This window comes from Equus asinus, chromosome 4 (assembly GCF_041296235.1).
Source record: "Equus asinus isolate D_3611 breed Donkey chromosome 4, EquAss-T2T_v2, whole genome shotgun sequence".
NCBI classification, from domain to species: domain Eukaryota; kingdom Metazoa; phylum Chordata; class Mammalia; order Perissodactyla; family Equidae; genus Equus; species Equus asinus.
The window spans coordinates 99,822,573-99,847,078 of record NC_091793.1 but is presented as its reverse complement, the minus strand read 5'-3'; the positions used below and the strand labels follow the sequence as shown (position 1 = coordinate 99,847,078).

The 24,506-nt window shown below is 41.6% G+C and overlaps 1 protein-coding gene across 32 annotated transcripts in view; it reads right to left on the bottom strand.

Moving 5' to 3' along the window:
• TANC1 (tetratricopeptide repeat, ankyrin repeat and coiled-coil containing 1) overlaps nucleotides 1–24,506 on the bottom strand; it is a 229,055-nt gene that overhangs the window by 77,622 nt on the left and 126,927 nt on the right. For 16 of the 32 annotated variants that reach the window (XM_014859495.3, XM_070507818.1, XM_070507824.1 and 13 more), the window contains 2 exons: nucleotides 15,575–15,679; nucleotides 71–201 (listed from right to left, as the gene is read on the bottom strand). In XM_014859495.3, the coding sequence (XP_014714981.3) occupies nucleotides 71–201; nucleotides 15,575–15,679 (236 nt within the window). Of the gene's footprint in view, nucleotides 1–70; nucleotides 202–15,574; nucleotides 15,680–15,817; nucleotides 15,948–24,506 lie in introns of those variants that run through there. The other 16 variants (XM_070507827.1, XM_070507828.1, XM_070507832.1 and 13 more) reach the window with 5 other exon arrangements.

Genomic DNA, 24,506 nt, shown 5'->3' with positions numbered 1-24,506 from the left:
CGGGAAGAGCATTACCCCTCCATTCATTCTCTGAACAGATATGAAATGCAGTGTCTTCCCCGGGCATTACCATGGTTTCATTTTTTTCTTCAATGGTTATGTGTGTGGCACTTGGGATCCCTTCTCCCAGTAAAAATCCCAGCCTTGTCAACAGTTCTTGAGCTGCCGGTGAACAGCTCGGTTCATTATCGGCCTTTGCTTCTGGAACAAAGAAAGAAAACAATGAAGATGCCCCTCTGGGGAATTTCAGTATTGCATCTGGAGGAGTTGGCACTACAGCTGCTTGTCTGGTGCTTTTGTGTATTTTTATAAAATGCACAAAGTTTGACAATGCTGCCTGTCCTCTAGCAATACATTCTAATTAAGAGGCCATGACAGGTTAAGAAAACAGGAGAAGAGCAACTCCAAGAGCAAAGGGTAAAATATTTGACCTGAATCAGAGGAACACAGTGTTATTATCTGATAGCAATTCCTACTTCCATGTCATGTGAAAAACGGGGACTTCAGACACCAAAGATAGAAAAAGGTCTACTCTTCATCTTACTCTTTAAAAGACAGTGTGGCCAATGCCCACAGGAGGCTGAAATAACGTAAAACCCAAGCAGCAAGCTGGCAGAGACCCAGCTACTTAGATATCAGGGTAAAGCCGAAATCCAAGCTCTCATTAAAGGCAGGCAGGCGCAGGACTACTTCAGTGGAAACTTGCTCTGCATTTCGCACAGCCTTGCAAGTCAAAACCAGGATTCCAACTCAAGGATCAATCATCAGGAATGCACATTAGAACCAAGATTTTAAATCCCAGTGAAATGTGTCCCAAGACACAGGTCCCAGTAATACACTCTGCTCCCTAAGCGGAGGTGTAGAAAAATCAGGCTGAGTTCTAAGCACACTCCAAAGTAATGCTAGAAGCCGGTTTTACCTGAAGGTCACAGGGCATGCTGGGAAGTCTTTCCTTTCTCTGGTCTCCCTAAGGCTGGCTATCTTGCTTTTCACACTTAAGAGATTTTATTGTTGAATTTGATTTAAATATTGAGTTGTGAGTTAACCTTGCATCGGAAAGCCTAAGGGAACTTAATTATGGTTGACAAAATGGCATTCTTGTCATTCTAACACCTCTCTTACATTTGTAAATCAGCATCCATCAGGGAATGAAATAACTTATAAAGCAAACTGCTTACAGAAGTTAAAACTTAAGAACAATATGCAATCTCTAATATCGTCACTCATCTTAATGGTTTGTTCCTTTTTTGTTAATTGACTAAGTACCTAGACTCATACATTCATCAACCAATTTTCCCTAGATGTGGAAATCTTCAGGTCTTAGAAAAATAAAATGAGGAAAGAACAAAATTGCAATGTGGTACCTTAGAGCTATGGTATTACCACCGAAGTTCAATGCCAACTTTGCCTTTTGTAAAGAACCACAAAAATCAAAATAAGCAGAGCTGAGAAGACCATCTGTATTCACATATCAGTTTTACTAAGTCATGTTCCCAGGATGGCAGCTACAAAGGAAACTAGGCCAACTGTATCTTCAAGGAAGGAAGAGCACTCCACCTCTTGCTTGCTCTCAAGAGCTCCCAGTGTTTGGGGTGAGAAGAGGAGCTGTTTGCCAGCTTGGATGTTATTTAGTTACTCTAGAAAACTGAAGGGGTAAAATAAGGATGGCTTGATTGTTCTGGGTTAAGAGAACCCTGATGTTTCTGGATCACTTGAATGAAACTCATAACATGAAGGGGCAATGGCCCCAGGCCAACAGGGGTAGGAGAGCCACCCAGTGGCAGGTCAACCACACTCTCCAGGCCACTCTACAGAAGGTCCCTTCCCACCACAGATCTCCAACCACAGTTTGACTCTCAAGGTACAAGGGCATTCGGGAAAAGAAGGCAGGAGCCAAACCAAAGCAACACAACCCAGGCACACCCAAGGGCTGAACTGCTTCAGAGCAGGATCCGTCCCATCCTCCCTCTCCCCAAGGCTGAGGCAGGGCAGTTCCTTTATCTCAGGTGGCAGCTGAACCAGAGAAAGAGAACAGGATGCAGATGGAGAGGGGAAGAAGTGGGTGGGGGGCAGAACTCAGCAGTTTTTCTATTCCACGCCCCCCTTTCCTTTCGAAACAATCTCTAAACTGCTACCCAATTGTGACTGTGCCCCAGAACGTCTAGCTTCTGGTTCAACCTGAAACTCCGGGAAAGAGCCAGAAACAACTCCCAGTTGGCAGCTGCTGTGGAGGCAGAGAGAGCAGCTGCACAGGCTTGGCTGCCACAAAATTTACCCTGACGACAAACAAGGCCACAGTCTATGGCTCACTTGGGGCTTGCTTCGAGACCCTGCATGCTGTGGAGGTCCAGGGTGGGGAGGATGCCCCCAGCAGAGTCACTGCAGCCTCAGCACTGCGTCTGCAGTCAGACAGCCCAGACTGTCAAGGTTTTCACTAAAAAATATATATCCAAAGATAATTAGTCATCCAAAACTCCCCCTTCAGACAAGACAGGGAGCAGTGGCAATTCCAGGTTTAATGTCTGAATCGACAAGAGACATCCAAATTCATGATTAACTTGTTCTCTTAATGGTTCGGCTTGGACTTTGCTGCTACCAAAGTTCCAAAACCCTACCTGGGTTCAGGATGAATGAACAGACCTTCTTTATTTCAGTTTTTGCATCCATTAAGTCACTGCAATTTTATTTCTTTCAAACCCTTCTGTGTTTTCTTGTTATTCTCTCTTCTAAAATGTGACCTTCCCCTCAGAAGACCCTCGAGTCTGAATTTCTTAATCCATGTCAAGCCCTCTGCATCTTTCCTCCCCTAATGCACAGAGCCTTCTCTCACTGAACTCTTCACGCTGGCAGAAGGACCCCTGGGTGAAGTGTAACAGTGTCACGCTGGGAGAGATGAGTTGCCTGGGAACTCAAACTATACACTCAACTGTAAAATGGAAATGCAGTGCCACTTCCATAGCCAATCTTTAAATACTCAGATTCGAACAGACAGGATTTTCTTTGAGCTAATTCTTACTCCAAAATGACCCCCAAACCAAAATCCAATGGGACACTCTAAAGGAAGAGTCTATTTTATTTTGTATAGTTAATATTAAATCACTCATCAATAATGGGTGTACCTTACCCAATACTAGTAGGATGAGGCCTGGTGAGAAAGATCTCATCTCTTAGCAATACTTTACATCTCACAGAGTTAAATATCTAAAGAATTTAGGATGGCTGTATTTGGAGTTGAGAGAATAACTGGCCTCACACTCCCTGGGAATCCACTAGGCAAGTGGAGCACGATATTCCTCCCAATCATGTTTTCAAAGAATCCTTGATATCACACCATTGTGGAATAACCAGGTGGAGAAAGGCAAAGAGAATTTCTTGGTTCACTTCTTGCCTGTCTCTTTTTAGCTGTTCTTACCGTTGGAACACATGTGGGGCACAAACACTCAAGTGCCATCCATAAACTGACCAGCTCCCCAATTACCGCCATCATAACTTCAAACGTACTTGTGTCCTTAATCATCATCCCTTTACTCTTCCCTACAGTCTCGGAAGAAAGGATGTTTCTCCACACTAAAGCTATTCTGGACCCCTTACAGTATGAACCTCTCTAAACCTCAATTTCCTCTTTAGGGAAGTGGCCATAACCCCCTTCTTATAGGTTGTGAGGCTCAAAACAAAAATGTGTGAGAAACACCTTATAAGCCAAACATCTTTAAATAAGTTGCTATATCAAAATTTGTCACTGTTTCTACCAACTTTAAGACCAAGAGCCCACTTTCTCACTATTATTTCATTTTCTGGTTTCATGGATTCATATCTATATTCATGTGCTTATAGTTCTCTTACCTAAAAATAGTTTTCTGTTTACCATTTTTCTGTCTTAAATAACTTTTTCTGAACTCACTATTCCTTCAAGACAATCAATTCCCTATTTTTTCTGATTATCAAACTGTTCCAACTTGGCCCTCCACTTACTGCTTTCATTTCCCATCTAGTCATTTCTCACAGCCAGACTCTATTGGAACCGTGGAGGTCCCTGGAGATTAACAACTATCATTCCATCTAGAGGAACCTTTTTTCCACTCTCATCCTCCTCAAAATCTACAGAGCAGGGAGCTTTGTTGACAATGTTTGCCCATTCATTAGCACATGACCTTGAATAACTGACTTAATATCAGTTTCTAAGATAGTACTTTTTTTTTTGAGGAAGATTAGCCCTGAGCTAACTACTGCCAGTCCTCCTCTTTTTTGCTGAGGAAGCCTGGCCCTGAGCTTAACATCTGTGCCCATCTTCATCTACTTTATATGTGGGACGCTTACCACAGCATGGCTTTTGCCAAGCGGTGCGATGTCCGCACCCGGGATCCAAACTGGCGAACCCTCGCCGCTGAGAAGCAGAACATGAGAACTTAACCACTGTGCCACGGGGCTGGCCCCTAAGACATTACTTCTGAATCAGGTCTGTTAAAATGTGATATGGTCTTGACTGATGTTAAACCTCTTCCTCTGCCTCTACCTGTCCCATAACCTGTTTCTTGACTAACCTCCTACCTTCCTTGCCTTTTATTTACAAGCATTTTCCTGTTTCTTTCTGGCTGGTCCTTCTCCTAAGCCATCACCATTCATTCCTCCTTGGATCTCCAAAAATAATATTTATATAAGAGCATCTATCCATGAATGTGCTCTGGTTCTGTCAATAGCTGGTTTCGAGTCTGTAATGTGAAAACATTTTATCATACAAATTATCTTTAAGCTTTTATCTCATTCGCCCATAATGAAATTGTCACCAAATCATATTATTTTTTCTTTCAAAATGTCTCCTGAATTAGCCTTTTCCTCTTCAGTCACACTGCCACTTATCTCTAAGTCCTCATCCTCTCAAGTCTAGATAACTATTAGACTCTGGGTCAATTTTCTCATCTATTTTTACTTTCTCCTTCTCTTCCTTCCTGTAAGCCAGTGGTTCTCAAACTTTTTGTTATCAGATCTCACTCTTAAAAATGAGGACTGCAAAGTGCTTTGGCTTATGTGTGTTATATCTATTGATAGATGGAAAAAGATATTCCATGCAAATGGAAACAAAAAGAAAGATGGGGTAGCAATACTTACATCAGACAAGATAGACTTTAAAAGAAAAACTATAACAAGAGATAAAGAAGGGCATCACATAATGATAAAGGGAACAATTCAACAAGAGGATGTAACACTTGTAAATATCTATGCCTCCCAAAATAGGAGCACCTAAATACATACAGCAAATATTAGCAGACACAAAAGGACAAATTGACAGTCACACAGTAACAGTAAGGGACTTTAATACCCTGCTTACATCAAAGGACAGATCATCCAGACAGAATATCAATAAGGAAATTTTGTCCTTAAATGACACACTAGACCAGATGGATTTAATAGATATATACAGAACATTATACCCCCAAACTGCAGAATACACAATCTTTTCAAGTGCACATGGAACATTCGCCAGGAGAGATCACCTACTAGGCCACAAAACAAGTCTCAATACATTTAAGAAGACTGACATAATATCAAGCATCTTTTCTGATCACAACAGTATGAAATTAGAAATAACTATAAAAAGAAAACTGGAAAAGTCACAAATATGTGGAGATTAAACAAGATGCTACCAAACAGCTATTGGGTCAATGAAGAAGTCAAAGGAGATCAAAAACTACCTGGAGACAAATGAAAATGAAAATACAATATACCAAAATCTATGGGAGACAGCAAAAGTGATACTAAGAGGAAAGTTTATGTAATACAGGCCCACCACAAGAAACAGGAAAAACCTCAAATAAATAATCTAACATTACACCTAAAGGAACTAGAATAAGAAGAACAAACAAAGCCCCAAATCAGTAGAAGGAAGGAAATAATAAAAATCAGAACAGAATTCAATGAAACAGAGACTAAAAAGACAACAGAAAAGATCAATGAAACTAAGAGCTGGTTCTTTGAAAAGATAAACAAAATTGACAAACTTTTAGCTAGATTCACTAAGAAAAAAAGAAGGCTCAAATAAATAAAATCAGAAAAGAGAAATTACAATGGATACAACAGAAATAAAGTCCAGGACCAGATAGCTCCCCCAGTGAATTCTACCAAACCTTCAAAGAAGATTTAATATCTATCATCCTCAAACTCTTCCAAAAAATTAAAGAGGAAAGGATGCTTCCTAACTCATTTTACAAGGCCAACATTATGCTGATACCAAAACCAGACAAGGACAATAAAAAAAAGAAAATTACAGACCAATATCACTGATGCACATAGATGCACAAATCCTCAAAAATATTAGTGAATCAAATACAATAATACATTAGAAGGATCATACACACCACACTCAGGTGGGATTTATTCCAGGGATGCAAGGAAGGTTCAACACCCCAAATCAATGTGATACACCACATCAACAAAATGAAGAATAACAATCACATGATCATCTCAATAGACGCAGAGAAAGCATTTGACAAGATTCAGCACCCATTTATGACAAAAACTCTGAATAAAATGGGTATAGAAGGAAAGTACCTCAACATAATAAAGGCCATATACAACAAACCCACAGCTAACATCACACCCATCAGTGAAAAATTGAAAGTTATCCCTCTAAGAACAGGAACAAGACAAGGATGCCTGCTTTTGCCACTTTTATTCAATATAGTATTGGAAATCCTAGCCAGAGCAATTAGGCACAAAAAAGAAATAAAAGGGATCCAAATTGGAAAGCAAGAAGTAAAACTGTCACTATTTGCAGATGACATGATTTTATATATAGAAAACTCTAAAGAATCCACCAAAAAAGTATTAGAAATAATAAACAAACACAGCAAAGTTGCAGGGTACAAAATTAACATACAAAAATCGGTTGCATGTCTATAACAACAGAGAAATCAAGAATACAATCCCATTTATAATTGCAACGAAAAGAATAAAATACCTAGGAATAAATTTAACCAAGAAGATGAAAGACCTGTATACTGAAAACTATAAAACACTGTTGAAAGAAAGCAAAGATGACACAAAGAAATGGAAAGATATTCCATGCTCATGGATTGGAAGAATTAAGACAGTTAAAATGTCTCTACTACCTAAAGCAATCTACAGATTCAATGCAATCCCTATTAAAGTCCCAACGACATTTTTCACAGAACTAGAACAAAGAACCCTATAATGTATATGGAACGACAAAAGACCCTGAATAGCCAAAGGAATCCTGAGAAAAAAGAACAAAGCTGGAGGCATCACACTCCCTGATTTAAAAGTATACTACAAAGCTGTAACAATCAAAACGGCACAGTACTGGCAGAAAGACAGATATACAGATCAATGGAACAGAACTGATAGCCCAGAAATAAACCAACACACTTATAGACAGCTAAGTTTTGAGAAAGGAACCAAGAACAGAAAAAACAATGAAGAAAAGAAAGTATCTTCAAGAAATGGTGCTGGGAAAACTGGACTGCCACATGCAAAAGAATGACAGTAGGGGCTTGCCCCGTGGCTGAGTGGTTAAGTTCACACACTCCACTTCGGTGGCTCAGAGTTTTGCCAGTTGGGATCCTGGGTGCAGATCTAGCACCACTCATCAAGCCACGCTGAGGCAGCGTCCCACATGCCACAACTAGAAGGACCCACAACTAAAATATACAACTATGTACTGGGGGGCTTTGGGGAGAAGACGGAAAAATAAAAAATAAATAACATCTTAAAAAAAAAAAAAAGAATGAAAGTAGACCACTGTTCTTATACCACACACAAAAATTAACTCAAAATGGATTAAAGACCTCAATGTAAGAATTAAAACCATAAAACTCCCAGAAGAAAAGACAGGCAATATTGACATTGGTCTTAGCACTATCTTTTTGAACATGTCTCCTCAGGCAAGGGAAATAAAAGAAAGAAAGAAACAAATGGGAGTACATCAAACTAAAAAACTTCTGCAAGGCAAAAGAAACCATCAATAAATCAAAACAACAATCTACCAAAAGGGAGAAGATATTTTCAATCATATATCAAATAAAAGGTTAATATCCAAAACATAGAAAGAACTCATACAACCCAACAACAAACAATTCAATTAACAAATGGGCAGAGGGTCTGAACATTTTTCCAAAGAAGATATACAGATGCCCAACAAGCACATGAAAAGATGTGTTCAATATCACTAATTATTAGGGAAATGCAAATCAGATATCACCTTATACCCGTCAGAATGGTTATTATTAAAAAGACAAGAAATAACAAGTGTTAGAGAAGATGTGGAGAAAAGGAAACCGTCATAGATTACTGGTGGGAATGTAAACTGGTGCAGCCACTATGAAAAACAGTATGGAGATTCCTCAAAAAATTAAAAATAGAACTACCATATGACCCAGCTATTCCACTGCTGGGTATTTATCCAAAGAACATGAAAATACTAATTTGAAAAGATACATACACCCCCGTGTTCACTGCAGTATTATTTACAACAGCCAAGATTTGGAAACAACCTAAGGGTCCATTAACAAATGAATGAATAAAGATGTGTGGAATACTACTCATCCACTAAAAAAGATGAAATGTTGCCATTTGTGACAACATGGATGGACCTTAAGGGTATCACACTAATCAAATTAGTCAGATGGAAAAAGCCAAACACTGTATGATTTCACTCATGTGGAAGATAAAGCAACAACAACGACAAACACACACATAGACATAGAGATTAGATAGGTGGTTACCAGAGGGGAAGGGAGGGGGAGGGCAAGAAGTCAAAGAGCACATGTGTACAGTGATGAATGGCAATTAGACCAGGTAATGAACATGACGTAGGCTATACAGAAGTGGAAATACCGTATGTCCACTTGGAAGTTCTAAAATGCATAAACCAATGTTACCTCAATAAAAAATTTTAAAAAATTGAGACTCCAAAGAACTTTGCCTTTTGTGGTTTATACCTATTGATATTTATCTTAAAACTAGGAATTTTTAAAATGTATGTAATTCATTTTACTTTAACAAAACTTATGTTAACAAGTAATATTTTTAATAAGAAATAACTATATTTTCAATTTTAAGAGTTAGTTAAGAAGGTGGCATTGTTTTTCATTTTTGCAAATCTCTTTTTTGGTTTGTAAGGAAGATTGGCCGTCAGCTAACATCTGTGCCAACTTCCTCTACTTTGCATGTGGGATGCCACCACAGCGTGGTCTGATGAGCAGTGTGTAGGTCTGCGCCCAGGATCTGGACCCATGAACCCCAAACCGCCAAAGCACAGCACATATCTCAAACCTAACCACTACACAACCGGGCTAGCCCCTGCAAATCTCTTTTTAACATCTGATTTAATGGCAGACAGCTGGATTCTCATGTCTGCTTCTGCATTCAATCTGTTGTGATATGCTCTTTTGGTTGAAGCATGTGAAGAATTGTGGCCTCAGACAGATGTGTAGTTGCGAAAAGGAGGAGCCTTTTCAGATAATTACAGATATTCTTCTTTGATACCTCACCAAAACTTGACAAGTAGCAATTTCTTAAAGGTTAGTTCCAATGTTGACTCTGAATCCGCATCAATGAACTTCTTGTGTCGTGTTACAGCAAAATTCAATGGTCTGTTTTATGCTTCAAATGGATTTTTACCCAGGCAAAATTTTGTAACATCATGTATTGGGTCATTTGGAAAACACCGGTTTTGCAGATCTTGCAAATGTTGATACACTTTATTACACAATACCAAAACACCATATTCATTAATATCACCACAGATCTCAATTGAAAAGGCCTGGGAAGCTGTCAAGCTCGATGTGACAGACGCAAATTTCCAAAAATCTAATTTTCACTTGAAAGGTCAAATTTTATCATTGGCAACTAATCCTGTCAGGTTTAAAAAAAAAAAAATTGAAATGACATGCTCATTTTGTTCCTTTTCGAGAAAATGTGTGTCAAATGCCCAATTTCAAATAACCATGGCTTGTCAGTCATTTTTAAGTAAAAATGATGTTCCATTAAAAAAATGGCTCAGTTCAGCTTGCAATTCAAACAATCACACAAGTGCTTTTCCTCGAGACAACCATCATACTCCAGCATGCAGCACAAGTGTTTTATGCAGACTTCCCATTTCATCACAGAATATTAAAAAGATGGGTATTCTAGGGTCGAGATTTAATAACATTCATTATTTTTAGTGTTTCGTCAAGGACATTCTTCAGTGAATCATTTCTGACGCAGGTGCGTGGTAATGAAAAATACCACATGCTGCCCTAGTGGAGCAGGTGCCCTACTCTGGTGTGCACCAAGGTATCACAAGTCTTACCAACAACTGCTTTTACACCATCAGTGCGAAAGAAATGGGAATACCTTTTTAGTATTATTTTGAAGAGCTGTGATCTCACACCCCTGCGAGGGTCCTGGGGACACCTAGAATTCCACAGTGCACACTTTGAGAACCTCTGCTTTAAATCTTCAATTGTACTAAATTCTCCCTTTTCTTAAAAATAAATAAAAAACCACAGGTACACACACCCCTCAGCCTTTTAACTGATCTCTCATCCTCCCTTACCTGCTCAGCTCCTAGGGGTGATCTATCCTCACTAATTCCATTTCCTTATCACCTACCTACAACTGAAACTCATTCCCCTTCACAAGTCTCCTGAAACAGCCCTGTTAGGCACAATTTTTTTTTTTTTAACAGCCCATCTCCTCTTTTGGTTTTCCTGTACATTTTTTCCTTTTTAAGAAAGTCTATTTTTTTAAAAAGATTTTATTTTTCCTTTTTCTCCCCCAAAGCCCCCTGGCACATAGTTGCATATTTTTAGTTGTGGGTTCTTCTAGTTGTGGTCTATGGGATGCCACCTCAGCATGGCCATGTTCGCACCCAGGATCCAAACCAGCGAAAACCTGGGCCGCTGAAGCAGAGCCCGTAAACTTAACTACTCGGCCACGGGGCCAGCCCCTCCTGTAGATTTTTGATCTTGCAAATACTCTGTCCTCCAAGGAAGAAAGTGGCAACTGTCATATCAGAACAGAGACACAGAGGGAGAATCCATAGTTCCAGGATTCTGTGGGGGCCTGTAGATTCTTCTCCTACCCTTTTGCTGGTGTTTCTTCCACCTTTTTCACAGCTCATGAACAACATCCCTGAGTCTTTCAGTACCCTTCTCTCAATGACCTTTTCTCTACTCTAGTGCACCTGGTCTCATGATATTCCTTTTAAGCAAATGGCTGCCCAGTTTACATCTTAAGCTCTTTCTTGAGCCCAAAAATTTGATTTTCCAACTGTTCAATGGACACTTCTGCTGGTGTTCCACCAGCACCTCAAATTCAACATGCCTGAAACTGAACTCAAACCAAAACCGACGGTTTCGTTTCTTCCAGTGTCCTTCTAATAGTCATCTCAAAGCCCTGAAGTCAATATCTTTGTCCCTTAGGCTCCCAGGTCCTTGCAATTCCTCAAGAATCTTCTCATTCATCACCTCTTCTTTCCTGGTCCTCCTGTTGTAATTTGAGATCTTAATCTCTCACTTAACTACTAAAATCATTTTCTAACCATTCTCCCTGATCTTAGCCTCCTTCCTGCCCCACTCCATCCTGTACTCTGCTGCCATGTAAATCTCAAGGCACAGCTCTGATTAAGTCTTTCCAGGCTCAGCACCTTCATCTGTACCCAATTCGTCACACAGCTTGGATTAGTCAACACTACTTCCCCACTTGGATATAGTCACTGTATACAGGTCTTTAATCTCCCACCAAACTCTAAGACTCCATGAAGGACCTATGCTTGATAACCCATCTCAAATAGCATCCAACATAGTAGTTTTCACGGCATAGGTATTTAATTACTGTTTATTTATGGAAATGCAGAATGAATGGATACCCTACCTCTAGTCTCTCTTCCACTGCACACATATGAGGAATGTCCTCATTCTGTACTTTCATCTAATTAAAACCTTATTCAATCATTGGTCAAATAGCACATCACCCTTCTAAGAAGCTGAAAATTAAATAGCAGGAGCAAGGTTACCCTTGGGAAAGAAGAGGAACATGATCAGCAGGAAATACAGTTATGTCTTACTCTTAAACTGAGTAGTGGGCAGACAGGTGCCATTATTCTTCATACCTTTTTCATTCTCTATATCTTTTTGAATGTCAGAAATAGCAATCAAAAACATAAGCCATCAAGACCTATCAAGACCCATTCCTCCCAATAAGATAGTTTTGCGTTTCATTATTCTGCTGTTTCATATGTGTTAGTTTTACTTGCTAACCAGGCTGCCAGAAAAAAAGTTCCATCATATTTTGAGACAGATCTTCACCGAGTAATGACTCATAAGACTAACACTTCTTCATTCCTCCCCATCAAAGCTTGCTCAAGTAGCTAACGACAGATTGGAGTAAATCTAAATGGATTATGGTTGCTCCTAATTCAAAGAAACATAGCTGTGAATCCTGTTATACTTTAATAATCCTACCTAATTTCTCTGGTTTTGTATTTTCCCTTAAGGCAGAGATATTGTTTTGTGGATAAATGACATTTTTTCCCCCAAATAATGTCTGTTCAGCAATAGGAACTTATTTGTGAAGAACTTATTCTGTAGGATGTGCAGCTTATTAGGTCCATTTGACAGGAAAAAGAGGATTGCATTTTGTTTGAGGACCTCATTAAATCCCTCTTTTTTGTCAGAATAGAAAATGCTGTTTTTCAAAAATTTTTTAAAATACTGAATAAAGTAGAATGTCTTTCCCTAAAGATGTCTCCAGGTAAATGCAAACTTTAATAGACCAGGTTCTTTGCTTACAATAAAAATGTTCACCTGCCCATATCATATAACCCACTTCCCAGATGGCTAAAAGATGCAATTTACACATAAACACTATTACTTATAAATTAACGAACAAATTCAAAGTGCTCACTGGTTTTGTTTTATTTTGATTTCAATTTCAAACAGAGAGCCAAGAATCAAGAATTTATGGAACTACATGACCATAAAGCAAGGCGGCTTAGTCTGGAAGGGTATTTTAAACATTTAGGAATAACTTGATATTTCACGTGTTTATGTGAAATTTCAAAAGCATTTCATGAGGAGCTGTTTTCAATAGTTTGTTAGTCTGGCAAATACTGAAATGCTACTATTAACAGCACCCAGAAAAGTGTCTTCGAGACTTAAAAAAAAAAATGCCCAAAGGAAATATGGAAAGTATACGACCAAATTTTAAATTAAAACTTAAATGACGATGCTGATATTAAACCCTAGAAATGACAGTTTGTCCATCATGCAAATGTACATGTTTGGGTTAATACTCAAACTCAATTAGTTTTAGTTCCCTGCAGCCTCTCCTTTAGGTTCAATGACCTGGACAAAAAATTTACACTTTAATATGGCAAACTTAATTAACCCCATTGAAATGTAAAGGATTCCATAGGGATTACAATACTTTACTAATTGTCAAGTTGAATTTTGTTAGGTAACCATCTCACCTCCTCATCACCCACAGATAACTCTGCTGGGGCTTCCACCCACGTCATGGTACCCCTGCAAGACCAAATGCCCACAGACATGAACCACACTCCTTTCCCAGACACCTACAGTGGGGGAAACGTACCCTGTTTCTTAATTCTAGGCAAAATTCCTAGAAACTTTTGGTAGTATTTGTAGCCCCAGGTATGTCATAATTTCAGTCCCCATGGAGACTGATGATGCTGGATCTGAGAGCACAGGTCTCAGGAGTGAGCGTGCATGCAAACTGCTAGCCTAGTGATTATCAATCACAATACTTGAATTTAGCTCAGCTGGCAGCCAAAGAGAAGAACGCCCCCTGCCCCCAGGAAAGACAGCCAATTCTGCCTTAGACAAGGTAGAGAGAAGTTGACAATGGGAACTATTTTATAACCTCTTTTCTTTGCCCAATAAAAATCCTAAATTTCTCCCCCATTTTTACCCCAAGGGTAATCTTAAACTCTAGACAGGACCTCAACAATACTCCCTGCCAGGGAGGAAAAGGTTACATAATGGAGTCCAGGCCAGCCAAAATGCCAGCGGCATAACCAACCAGGACTACAAAGGCTTTGGGGGATGGGGAGGAGGGAAAGGGGTGGCAGGCTTATTCTGAAATGGGAAGACAGCTCCGTAAATTTGATTATTGATATTTACTTCAGAGGAACAGATTTTTATTTTCCTTTCGACACCCAGAATAGAAATGAGAGAAGAGATTGACAGGCGGACATCCTGAACACGTGAATTCACAACAGAGAGGGTCCTCACTTATGCAGGATGGCTGCCCTAACCAGACGCCACCGTGCACTCTCCCCTCTTCACCAGCACACAGCCGGTGCCCTGCCCCTTCTCAGCACAAGCTCTAGTGTGAACCTCCCACCTAAACCAAACAACGAGGTGTCTGGACAGAAGAAAAAAGAGTAGAATTTCTCAAGTCAAGACGCAGGCAACAGCACCTCTTCCCTGCCCCAAATGCCCAGCTCCTGGCCCCATCTCATCTTCCACCCACCCAAACTCCTCTTCCTGATTATCATCTCCTGCCAATCCCTCCTCTCAGCTCATTTTCACCTTTATTTTCACCACTTTCACCTCATTCCATTCTCCTACCATGTCCTACTTCGTCCCTACTCCCTACCATGCATCTGCAGAAACAAAATGCTCACACGGTGGGTAGCACATAGAGGAGCTGTACCCCTCGCCACCCGTCATCAGGGAGAGAACGACACCAGGGATTCCAAAGTGGAAATATGGATGGATGAGTTTCCCCAAGTTCTCTTTCAGCATTATACACAAACTTATGCCCACACTGAGGGTAAAAGAGGCTTCCCAACATAGCCCAGGACCCCTAACCACATTTCTGTAGGAAAATAGGACGTAAGTTCAAAACACACAAACTAAAGACCACAGACCTGAGTTGGGGACTCCCCGGAAAGGAACAAACAGATAAATTCTTGAAGTGACTTTAAAAAACAAAGAACTATTAATATATCTATTAAATGCTTAAGTTCATAATGTCTATTATACATATTTCCAGATACAGAAGAAAAAAGCAAAATATAAAATTTCATGAAAAGGTTTCAATCCATTTTTTTGTGGCCCTATTTCCACATTCCCTGAAGAAAAATTTTAGATGTTAAAAAAAATAAGCTTTAAAGAGCTACCAAATGCTTTTAAGAAAACTAGGTATTATAAGCTTTGTCCAGCTAAAGTTTCAACTTTTCAGCCAAAGCCTTTAGAATATTCTAAAACGATGGAGTACTAAAAACAAAACAAAGTCTTGGAAGCAGTCTACTGGCTGGCTTTTCATATCCCCCCATGCCGGGGAGGTCAAAATTGAGAGGAAATAAGACTCAACGCTTAAACAATGCATATGCACCCACTCAACTAGTCATACACTGTGTATATAATTCCAAGAATTTACATGAGCTGAACAGATCTCTGCAACTGCCCGAGGGAAGAAAGAAACCCTCCCAAATACATTCAGTTTAGCAAAGCATTCCTGCAAGAGGCACTCAAGTTTCACTCAGAAATGGAGTGTCATTACATAAAACCTTCAGGGGGTAAAATCATTGAAAACATATTCTTACCATTCTCATTGGGCTCTGTTGGCTGGGACACATCTCTGAACGGAATTATAACTGCATCTCCAGGCACTCTGGGGCTTTCCACATACTTGGGCTTCCTGACGGGACCTGCAGTGGGAAAGATCTGAGTGTAGCTAATTTTTTCCAGATGCAAACAAAGCTTCAGAATGTACAGTGTGTGTCCTCACTAGGACCCAAATATGCCTAAAGGAAGAGCCGGCCCCTTCCCCTCCCTTGAACACACACACAGTCATTTTCAGTACAGACGGGAATGTCCAGTCTGGGCTGCCAAAGGAGAAAGGGGTAAGCTCGGTTTCAAGAATGTCAACTCTGACAAAAACAAAAGCTGCTCCTTTGCTGTTAAGTCTCTACAGCTGTCTTTGGTGTATGTCAAGTAAGTGATTTTGACATGTTCGAACCTGGACGGCTTTTTTTATTTGGAATTTTTCTCTAACTGGGACAAAGACGACTGGGTTGCTTGGTATCTCCAAAGTCAGGAGGCAAGGATTACAAACAGCCAGGCTGTACTATCAACATGCTCTGAGCGGCCAGAGAATGCAGGCATTTTATCAGACTGGTGACGCACAGCAATTGTGTGGGGCAGAGAAGATGATTGCTTTCTTGGCAGCTGACATAGCTGCCTTCAAAAAGGCGCAGCAGCCAACCTGGCATGCGATTCGGGGGACACGAGAGAGACCCAGAGTTCTCTCTCTCACTTCCCCCGCAACCTCAACTTATCATCAGAAAATCAGGAATTCTTAAAATTGAATGGAACCCTCACATATTGCTGGTGGCAATGTACAGGTACAGCCACTTTTGAAAAACAGTTTGGCAGTTCCTCAAAAGGCTAAACGTCAAGTTAGCATATAGCCCAGCAATTCCACTTCTATGTGAATATATATTCACACAAAAATTTGTGCACAAACGTTCACAGTAGCATTATTCATCATAGCCAAGTGTCCATCAACTGATGACAACAAGATGTGATATATCCAAACAATGGGATATTATTGGGCAATAAAAAGGAAGAAAGTGCTGATTCATGCTACAACATTGACGAAACATGAAAACACTATGCTAAGTGAAAGAAATCAGTCCCCAAAAGACTATACATTATATGATTCCATTCATATGAAATGTTCAGAATAGGAAAACTTACAGAAAGTATGAACGGTTACCAGGGGCTCAGGGATACGCAGGCTTGTGGAGTGACAGCTAAGGCATATGGGACTTCTTTTAGGGGTGATTAAAAATGTTCTAAAATTAGGTTGTGGTGATGGTTGCACAATCTTGTGAGTATACTAAAAACGGCTGTACTCTATACTTTGGGTAGATTGTACAGTATGTGAATTACATCTAAATAAAGCTGCTTTAAAAGAAATATACTGCCTATTCCATTCCATCTGCTCCTTTCAAACATCATATTACATTTTGGTCCAGAATCATCCACCTGACTCTCATTTCCCTTGGTTGCCTTATACTTAAAGTATGCTTTTAACAAGGCCAGAGAGACAGGAACCACTTCCCATCAGTAAGAGAGAGGTTGGTGAGAAGGGTGCCAGATAGGGGTCCACAGGTCTCCCTCCTTCTCTGCCCTGAACCATGACCTTGACCCTCTGGGGGCCTCAGCTCAGTCACTGCACACTGAAAGCAAGAGTCAGGCAGATTCTGAGCATCCTCCTGTGTCAGACACCTTACGCATCTGAGAACTTCAATTCAGAGTATGGTTTATGGTGAGAGATGCTGCCATCTAAAGGTTTTCTGCAAAAGCATCTACGCTCCTATAAAAATAAGCCAATTCCCAGCCAGCTATAATGTACTACATCTTAAAATAGGCTACATTATCAAAGAAGCTTATGGTACTTGACAAATAGGGACACTATTTCAAACTTTAGAAACCATGGTTTTTAAATGGCTAACGTACTATTTAATCATATGGCTGTCTTCATAACTTATTTAATGGTGTCAGAAAGGGAATTTTTTAAAGGTTAAAATAGAATGGTCATGGGAGGGGAAGGGAGAATATAAGTGGAAAATGTAGGCTCTGCAACAATATACAAAGTATCATTCATATTTTATCTAAAACATTCACGTATCCACATTAGAAATATGAGTGGGGGGGGGGGGGGAGACAGTGGGTAGAGGGGAAATGAAAATATTTGTTGTGTAGGAGCCAGAAACTAGGAAGAAGGGCCCCAATAAGGCAGGTAGAAATGCAACCAGGAGAAATACGAGAACCTTTCTACACTTTTGGTTCCCAACCTACTCCCTACAAAACAGATCATAGGCATTTCCCTCCATCATCTGCTCTCTTTCATTTAAAGGACTTAGGGGAGGTAAAGCCCTTTATTTTTATTGTCTGATGACTTGAATTGCCCCAACCAGCAACCACGCCACTGCTCAAGAGACACCTGTAAGTTTCTGCTCACCTTAACTCTTTAGGACATAGTAACAGCAAAACTAAGACACCTACTTCCAAGCTCCAATCTACCCACCCCTCACCTCCTCCAACAATATTCTCTAATACTAAGCACCCCCTCTTAAAATGTGGGCTATTTCACATGGATGTGCAATGGTTTTTGTGAATGGTTAGAACACCAAACCCCAACATCATCCAGAACCTTCAGAAAGCAGCCATGCCCCTCCGTTTGTCTGTACTGTGTTCTGTTTAGAGGCTGACCACTCACTATATGAAATACTCAACAATGAGGAGTGAGGCTGTTAGGAGCAAGACCTCTGGAGTTGGGCAGACCTAAGTTCAAATACGGTCGCCCTCCCACCCCAAGTCGGGCCTCAATACATCGCAGAGCTAATAGATGAATAAGTGAGCCCCTGCTCCAAGGGAAAAATCCATGCAAGCAGAGACCAGGTGGCTCTGGTTCCCAGGCTGAGCACAGTGCCTGGCACAGTGAGCAGTGATGCTAGCTAGGAAAGGAGACCTAGCATATAACAAAGTAAATAAAACGTGTTTTCAGGAGTCACCCAAGGCTAAGGACTTACATACACTAATTCATTCAATTCTAATAACTTTTGGAATAAAGCACAATTCCCTCCATTTTTAGGTCAGGAAACTGAGGGTCAAATCAGTTAAACAATTTGCTAAGGGCGTGCATACGGCAAAGCAGGAATTCAAATAGTTTTGCGCTCTGTGCAGGTTTGAAGCTCATGCACTGAACCACCACCCAGCACTTACAAAACTAGGAAACCTAGATTAAACGTGCAATTCTAGAAAAGGCCAGGGCGGTGGAACCTTCTACCACGCAACAGTCCATGGGCTTTGGCTGTATAGTCAACAAATCTTTTATTCATGCTCTCTTGTCTCTGATCTCCCCTCATTTTTACTGGGAGTTGAAATATTATGAAGTGAATATAAACAACTGCTGTCCAACACGATCCTTATTTAAATTGCTTTTCACAAACAGCTGAACCTCAAATGCTATAAAACAAGATAAATGTATAACTATAGAAGTTTTATTCTTTCCCCTTCTCAATCACTCATTAGAGAGTGTGTGCGCACTTTCCATTAAACACAGCAGATGAACACTCATTTGACTTCACTCTGTTTCAAAACACCATTAAAGTTGCAGTAAAGGGATTTGAGAGAGACCAGTGGGGAAAGGAGACGACCACAGGCAAGCCACCAAACTTCGGAAAGTGGGAAGCAGACTGCCAAGGGAGCCGTGGATTGAACAGACCAGAAAAGGTTAGTGCTGGAGGAGGGGGAGGGGAGGACTCAGCACCCGCCACCCAGCCTCAGAGACGCCAGATCCCTCTGAAGGCAGGGACACAGGTGGGGCCGAACACAGGACAAAGAGTTGAAATTCATGTCAGGGAGAATTAGACGCCCAGAACCCCTTCCCAAGTCAGGGAGCATTCCTTCCCTTATCCTGGAGGTGGGGTTTTTCTCTGGAAAGGCTCAAGTCCAAGACCACAGAGATTCAAGAGCTAAACTCTTGAGTGCTATACTAAAAAATTGGGATTAAGAAAAATTCTACATGCGGATGGGTGGGCCCCAGATGAATCTCCCCACGCAGCTCTGAGAAGGCGGACAGCAAGCTCGCCCTCCACGGCAGGAAGAGATGAGAGCACTCCTCTCTGGGGATACTCACCGAGAGAAAAGACCTATAAATAATCACAGTTGGGTACGTGCCCCTGAAGAAATGGTGGATCCCTGGCCAATCACGCTGGCATCAAGGCTGCCCTCCACACACACCCAGCCCTTTCAACCAGCTTTTGAGCACCTCATACTCACACACAAACTAGGATCATCAGACAGTCAAGGAAAGACCCTACCCTCAACAATGACCAAAACGGGTTAAAAAAAGAACTCTGAGGAATGAGAGAAAAGAGGAGGAACCCTCTCCAGAAAAAGAAGAGCTATTGCTTCCACTACACGAGCGGTTACTAGGACAAGAGACCTTCAGGGTCCATGAAGTGGTCAGCTGAGCAGACTGCCTGCCGAACGAGGACAAGCGGAGGCCAGTTCCAAGCCACTGTAATCACAGGCGCTGATCTTACACTTAAACTGCCATCGACGAAACCAGGATGACACTGATTTCCACGCCACTGAAATGAAAAACTGCCTCCGAATGAAGTGGCCACATTCCTCATCACCAGAGATGAAAACTGAAACATCCATCTCCTCCAGATCCCCTTCCTCAGGGGAAACTTGCCCAGCGCCTTTCTACACACAGCTTTTTGTTTAAAACGAAATGTTCAACATTCCCAACCACAGAATACCTTAAAGTAAAATAATTTCCCCCCTTTATGTAAACCAAGTGCTGTCAGGTTAATCCCCCCAAATTAACCAGAATGTAGTACCACATAATAGTTACCCAGAAAGCATAGTGTTCTTGCTACTAGCTATGTTGTAAGGCAAGAGGCTCTTAAAAACAAGGCAAGACTGTCAGGTATTAGCTTGAAAATTGGCTCACCTAGAAGCCAATGTGTTTGCCTGTCACAGCTGCCCATCATTGCTGGGGAGCTGACCCACCCTCGGCATTGGTATAAAGAAGCACTTTTGAAGCTTTACCGGACACAGGGATCCCCTGTGAGGGTTGGGGGGGGGGGGTCCTTGTTAAAATGCAAACTATGATGTTCTTAGGAGGTGAGGCTGGGACCACGGGCCTTACATTGGTAACCAGGGTATCAGGTACGCAGAGCAGAGACCACCATGGGCAGGGCCTCGAAGGAGGACCACCCTACTCCTGTCAGGTCGAAGCAGGATCTACGGCCCTATGGTTGGAGTACCGACTTACCCAGTTTACAAGGTTTAAGGTAAACGGGGATTGTTCTTGGTCATAAACTAAACCCATTTCATTGCAACTCTGGATCTGTGGCCTCACCCCAATTCCCCCAACCCCCACCCTGTACTATGAGATGCAGGGGAAGGGGGCTCTCCAAGTTAAAGACAGAGGGCTCCTAAGAGAAAGAGAAACACAAAATAGGCCCCAAAGAGGTTCAACAGCCATAAACTTGCAGGTACCCCGAATGCAGCTTGCAGAAGAGCTCCCGCCAGCTCCTTGCATGGTACAAAAGGGCCTGTGAAGGGCTGGGAGGGGAGCGGCAAGCGGTCTACAGCTGGGGACTCAGCACTCCCCAGTCAGTCGTCTGCCTTTATGTAAATCTCCAAACAGACTTTTCCCAGCGGCCAGTTTTCCTACTCTTTTTGACATTTTAATCACACAGCTGACTATCTTGCTGCTTAGAAACTGCCATATAAGGAATATTTTTTAAAAAGGGATGGCAGAAATAAACCAAACTGGGCTTTATCTCCAGGCAGTGAAAGAGAGAAGGGCAGGGGTTACTTTTCATTTCTGAGTGTTTCAGTTAAAAATAATTACATATATATATGAAAGCAATATTTGCGATGCAGAATACCTGAGGTGACTTATTGCATTTAAAGCAGATCTTACATTTTTCACAACATCTGGAGACTATGAAACCTGACACTTTGTGTTATCAATCATTTTAGAGGTTTTTTTTAGCATCTTGAACTTTCACAGTAAAGGTTCCTGCCAATTTTATCTGGTCTAGGTTTGCATTTCACATTGGGAAATGCTTACAACAAGATGAGAAAAACCAAAAGGAGATGAGTAAGAGGATTGGGGCGGGGGTGGAGGAGGGACCTTTATCACTAAAGCAAATGTCATCAAATAGCCATTTCCAAATGGTAAATGATCAGATCACAGTCTTGGAGTTTTAAAGAGCATGATACCTAGACTTCCAAAGTCTGACCCTTCTCTCCCCTGTACCCCAAAAAAGTCTTGGAGGGAGAGAAGACAGGAGGAGACACGGAACTTAGGACTGAGAAAGGGGAAGCCTTGGCCATAAGGAAGCAGTCTGTGGCAGGACCCTGGGCCGACTCCCAGCTTGCTGAGTTGAGGTGGGGCGGGTGAGTCGGTGGGACTGCCCACGACCCAGTCTGTGAGGGGTGAGAGCCTCCTGGGAGGATTCACTCTGAGGCAAGGAGCCGCCAGATGACGGATCAACGCAGTCAGAACGCCTCAAGCGAAGGGGAGCGCAAGTTCAAGCACAGTGTTTTGTCCATGATGTGAATTTCTCCTATGAGAAGAAAAGGAGAAGCTGTCAATAAAAACCTAAAATGCTGCTTGAGATCGCTCTACTCCAGGGAACGGCAAAAGGCAGCACTAGGCTGCTCTGACCCACAGGCCTGGGAACTGGGAAGCGGGGCAACGCTCCAAGAGAGAAGGGCACCAGCTGCCCCAGAAGCAGGAGCTTCCCTGGTCATGAACGAGCACATGTGACATATCCCCTGGGGGGATTTCCAGAAACTTCCAGAAACATTTTTACAAGGGCCTGGTGCCTTGTGTAAGGAGAGGAGGGTAGCAAGTCGGTGCAATCTGAGTTACTGCTACCAATGTGACCTCACCCATACCCAAAGTCTGGTGAGGTCTGGGGAAATTTAGGCGGCAATTCAAGGGAAGAAAAAACAGAAGGTGAGAGAGAAAAAATGGGTCACCTGCTGATGGTGAATGAAATATGAAAGTTACTGGACATTACTTTCAATAAGCCTCTTTTTTCTTATTTCAAATACCTCATTTTTTGAGAGCATCGAGAAAGGTGGATAGCCTTTATTCATTCATGCAACACACAAGGCACAGTGCAGATGCAAATGTACATTACCATCAAGGTACTTAACTCTGGTAGGAAGACAGTACATCAAAATGGAGCCATGCTCCTCTCAATAGGCATCATTAAAACAAACGTTGACAAACATTTTCAAGTCTCAATTTGTAGTGTGCATGTTTATAGCACTATGAGTACAATAAATGCCCAGTTCAACAAAGTAACATGAGTAATGTTTCCGCTTTCTTCCAATGCAGTTTGATCTATCATACTGTTCCTATAGTGCATGTAATTGTTTTTATCTATTAAGACGTAGAAATGCATTAACTCACCTTATTAGTTTACTCAGAAAATATCTATCGCACGTCCACCATGTACCAGGCACACAGGGTGAGAACAAGACATGACCACATTCTGCTGGGCATCTCAGTGGAGGGGGCAAGAGTCTCTGTCACATCGTCTGAATTTTATTTCAAAACATTTCAACATAAACAGTGTGATAGAAATGTGTGTCAATTGGCTTTAATCTACCACCCAAAGGCAATCAATTATTTCATTCTGGAATACCAACTCCAGTAGTTAACCAGCTTTTAATCAAAAGGCCACACTCAAAAGAGGCCACCGCAAGTCGGTCAGCCAGCCTCCCTTATCACCAACCAACACCCCTGAGGTTAGAAATAGACTTTCACACTGGCTAAATTACTGACTTTGTTCACTAGTATCATGGTTGTTGGATACTTACTTTCAGTGGTGAAATTCATGACATTTGAGGTAAGAGGATTGATTAGAAATATCACAGAAGCACTCCGGGCCTTGTACGACCCAGCTATAAAAATCCAGCAGGGAAAGGAAAGAGGGGAGTGGGCACAGCGGGTGAAGGGGAGCACCTATGTGGTGACGGACAAGAAATAATGTACAACTGAAATTTCACATGATGTAAACTATTACAAACTCAAAAAAAAAAATCCATCAGGTCCTTAGAAAGGTGCCCTAGGCTTGATACTACACGGCCCCAGGTCCAGCTGCTGATTCCAGGGAATTATTAGGCCCCTGATGCAGAACAGCAGGAAAACCGAACTCTATCTGCCATAGGCAGAACTCTAAAGATGTTACTCCAAGACTCCTGTCCCCTGGTTATCGAATCAAACACAATCTGGGTACTGCTGTAAAGGGACTCTGCAGATGGGATTAAGATAATTCTTAATTACTAATTGGCTGACCTTAAAATAGGGAGATTATCCTGGATTATTGGGTAGGTACAATGTAATCACACAAACCCTTAAAAGCAGAAGAGGAAGACTGAAGAGTCAGGAAGAGACAAAATGAGGCAGAAGAGGGGAGGTGGTCAGAGAGACTCAAAGCATGAGAAGGATTCGACCCTTCTGGACTTGACACATTGCTAGCTTTGAAGATGGGTGAAGGGGGCCATGAGCAAAGGAATGCGGCCAGCCCCTAGAAGATGTGAAGAATCCCCAGCTGACAGCCAGCAAGGAAACGGAGACCTCAATCCTGTAGCAGTGAATTCTGCCAACCTGGCCGAGCCTGGGACTGCTTCATACCCTGAGCCTCCCTCCATAAAGGAACATAGCCCTGCTGACATCTTCAGCTCAGCCTTGTGAAACCCAGAGCAAAGAACCAGCTGTGCCATCCCGTGCCTGGGCTTCTCACCTAGAGAACTGTGAGATTATAAATTTGTTTTAAGCTGATACATTTGTAGTCATTTCTTAGGGCAACAACAGAAAACTAATATGTTGTCCATGAAATACTGTCATACTTGTTACAGGTACATAATGAGAGCAAGGTGCTGTCACGGCACCAACCCCCTAAAAGGACAGAGCTGGAACTT